Source organism: Nicotiana tomentosiformis, chromosome 9, assembly GCF_000390325.3.
Source record: "Nicotiana tomentosiformis chromosome 9, ASM39032v3, whole genome shotgun sequence".
Classification (NCBI taxonomy): domain Eukaryota; kingdom Viridiplantae; phylum Streptophyta; class Magnoliopsida; order Solanales; family Solanaceae; genus Nicotiana; species Nicotiana tomentosiformis.
Genome location: NC_090820.1, coordinates 38,839,933 through 38,842,007, shown reverse-complemented (window position 1 = coordinate 38,842,007; position 2,075 = coordinate 38,839,933). Strand labels below are relative to the sequence as shown.

The window sequence follows — 2,075 nt, the reverse complement described above, 5'->3', positions numbered from 1 at the left end:
TTATCCATTGTCCTTTTCCAAAATATTACACTACGACGGAACAGTACAACAAACTAAAAGCAAAGTAACATAGAGAAGATGAGAACTAATACATTCTTTAATCAGGAACTTGAAAAATAGATATTACATTCAAAATTTTCTCAAAAGGGAGTCAAAAAACACTCAAGTCATAACCAAAACCAAGAATCTCTCCCTCACCAATAAACTAGTTACACCCTAAGATTGGCCAAGTCATCATTATGTATAGGAGCCAATACATGTTCTTAGACAACTATACAAAGGGAATTGTATCTGGACAAGTTGGAATCCACAATTCAAAATCTTGGGTTAAGGATTTGGTGTCAAGAATCAAAAGCTGAATCTTTTGATACAGAATGGAACATAAAGTCAGAACAGCTTGTTTCTGCCATTGAAAGTGAAGAAGTAAATCCAAGCATAGAAGTTCCCAAGTTAAACTCCAAAAGATTATCCTCCAACTGGTAACCCCCTATAACAATTGAAGCCTTTTGATTCACCCCTCCATTCAAGAATCCCAAACACATCACTTCATCACTTACTTTCACCATTGAATTTCTCCCATAAATCCTCCACTTAACCATTTCACTTTGCAACACAAGATCCGTAGTTGGCACATTTGGCCCCACTTTTGTGACATCTATCCCCTTTGTGCTAAAGCAAAGCTCAAATGGTGCTATAGCTTCCACTTTATTCAATTCCATGGAAATAGCAAATTTCTCATAAGCTTCAATAAATGACTTATAAATTGAGCTTTTCATGGTGGTAAAAGGGGGAATTGTACTAATCTTTGTCCCTCCAACACCTTCATCCATTGCAAACAAAGATGTGTTTAACGACAGTTTCTTGCCATTAATTTTGATGGATTTAACATTGATATAATACTCTTCTGAAACACCATCTTTAGATGAAATCAAAGGTGTATAAAGCATAGATCTTGAAACATCATGACCCAAAAGTGACAAGTAAGGACTTTCACCAGATATTATAGCACCATTTGAAGAAGACAAACAGAGAGCAAATTTCCTCTGGAAACCAAATGTATCGGACAACTTAGATGGCAATGCAATTCTTGAGTTTCCAAGTCCTAACATTCCTTTGGCACCTCTAGCAAGACCTTGCAACAAAGTAGTTGATGCACAAGAAAACAAGAATTCATGTATTGAAGCAATTGAACCTGTTTTTAACTCATCTATGAATTCCACAGCAAACATGTCCTCTGCTAATTCCCCTGTTGCAGCCACTTTTGTAAAAGGATTTTCTGATTGTACACCACAAATCTTGTTAGTGCAACCATTAGGTTTAGCCATTGAGCATTTGAGTGAATTACAGGGGACAAGTTTCTGACTTGAAGATACAGAAGTTAAGCCACAATTAGTCCAGAGAAATGAACCTCCAAGATCTACAACTAAATTGGTAGGAACAAGATGAGCACCCATGTAAACTTGAGTAACATACTGAAAAGTTGACAGATCTTTGTTTACAGGAAGAATAATGGCCTTTGGCAAAAAGGGTCCGTGAGAAACTGAGAAAGAAACCAAGAAAAAGAATGGAAACAAAGGAAGGAAAATTTGAAGAAGTGAAGGCATATTTTTGAGTTCAAGAAACAGTAAAGCAAAAGAGAGGAAAGTTTTGAGTGGTGAGCTGAGGTTACCTTAGAGGAAACCCTATAAAAACATGTGCAGTTTGGTTGTAAGATGCTGCGGAGAGGCGCCACAGCTTAGTGGGGGCAAATAATTGAGGTTAAAAGAATAGTGGATAAGGCATAGAGCAATTGTCTCCGTCTTTGCTGACTAGATTTACATGGTTTCGCACTATGTAAAAACAGAAAAAAAAGTCATAGTTATTGGTACAGGTCTTTGTTTATTGTGATCAAGTAAGAAGCTAAGTCTTTTTTATATATATTGGCATTGTGAAGCAAATGAGTGATAAATTATTTTCAATGTTTCCTGCTTTAGTTATTGTTGAGATCTGAATAAAACGTTTAAACTTATCTTACCAAGAAAAAGGGCAGGAAAAAAAAGGAAAGAAAGGTCAATAGGAAATGAATATCTGGCAAG

At 36.1% G+C, this 2,075-nt stretch overlaps 1 protein-coding gene across 1 annotated transcript; it reads right to left on the bottom strand.

Moving 5' to 3' along the window:
- Window positions 1-341: 341 nt before the first annotated feature.
- On the bottom strand, window positions 342-1,604 carry LOC104105284 (probable aspartic proteinase GIP2). Its single transcript, XM_009613543.2, has one exon. The coding sequence runs from the start codon at window positions 1,602-1,604 to the stop codon at window positions 342-344; it is 1,263 nt and encodes a 420-aa protein (XP_009611838.1).
- Between the last annotated feature and the right edge of the window lie 471 nt (window positions 1,605-2,075).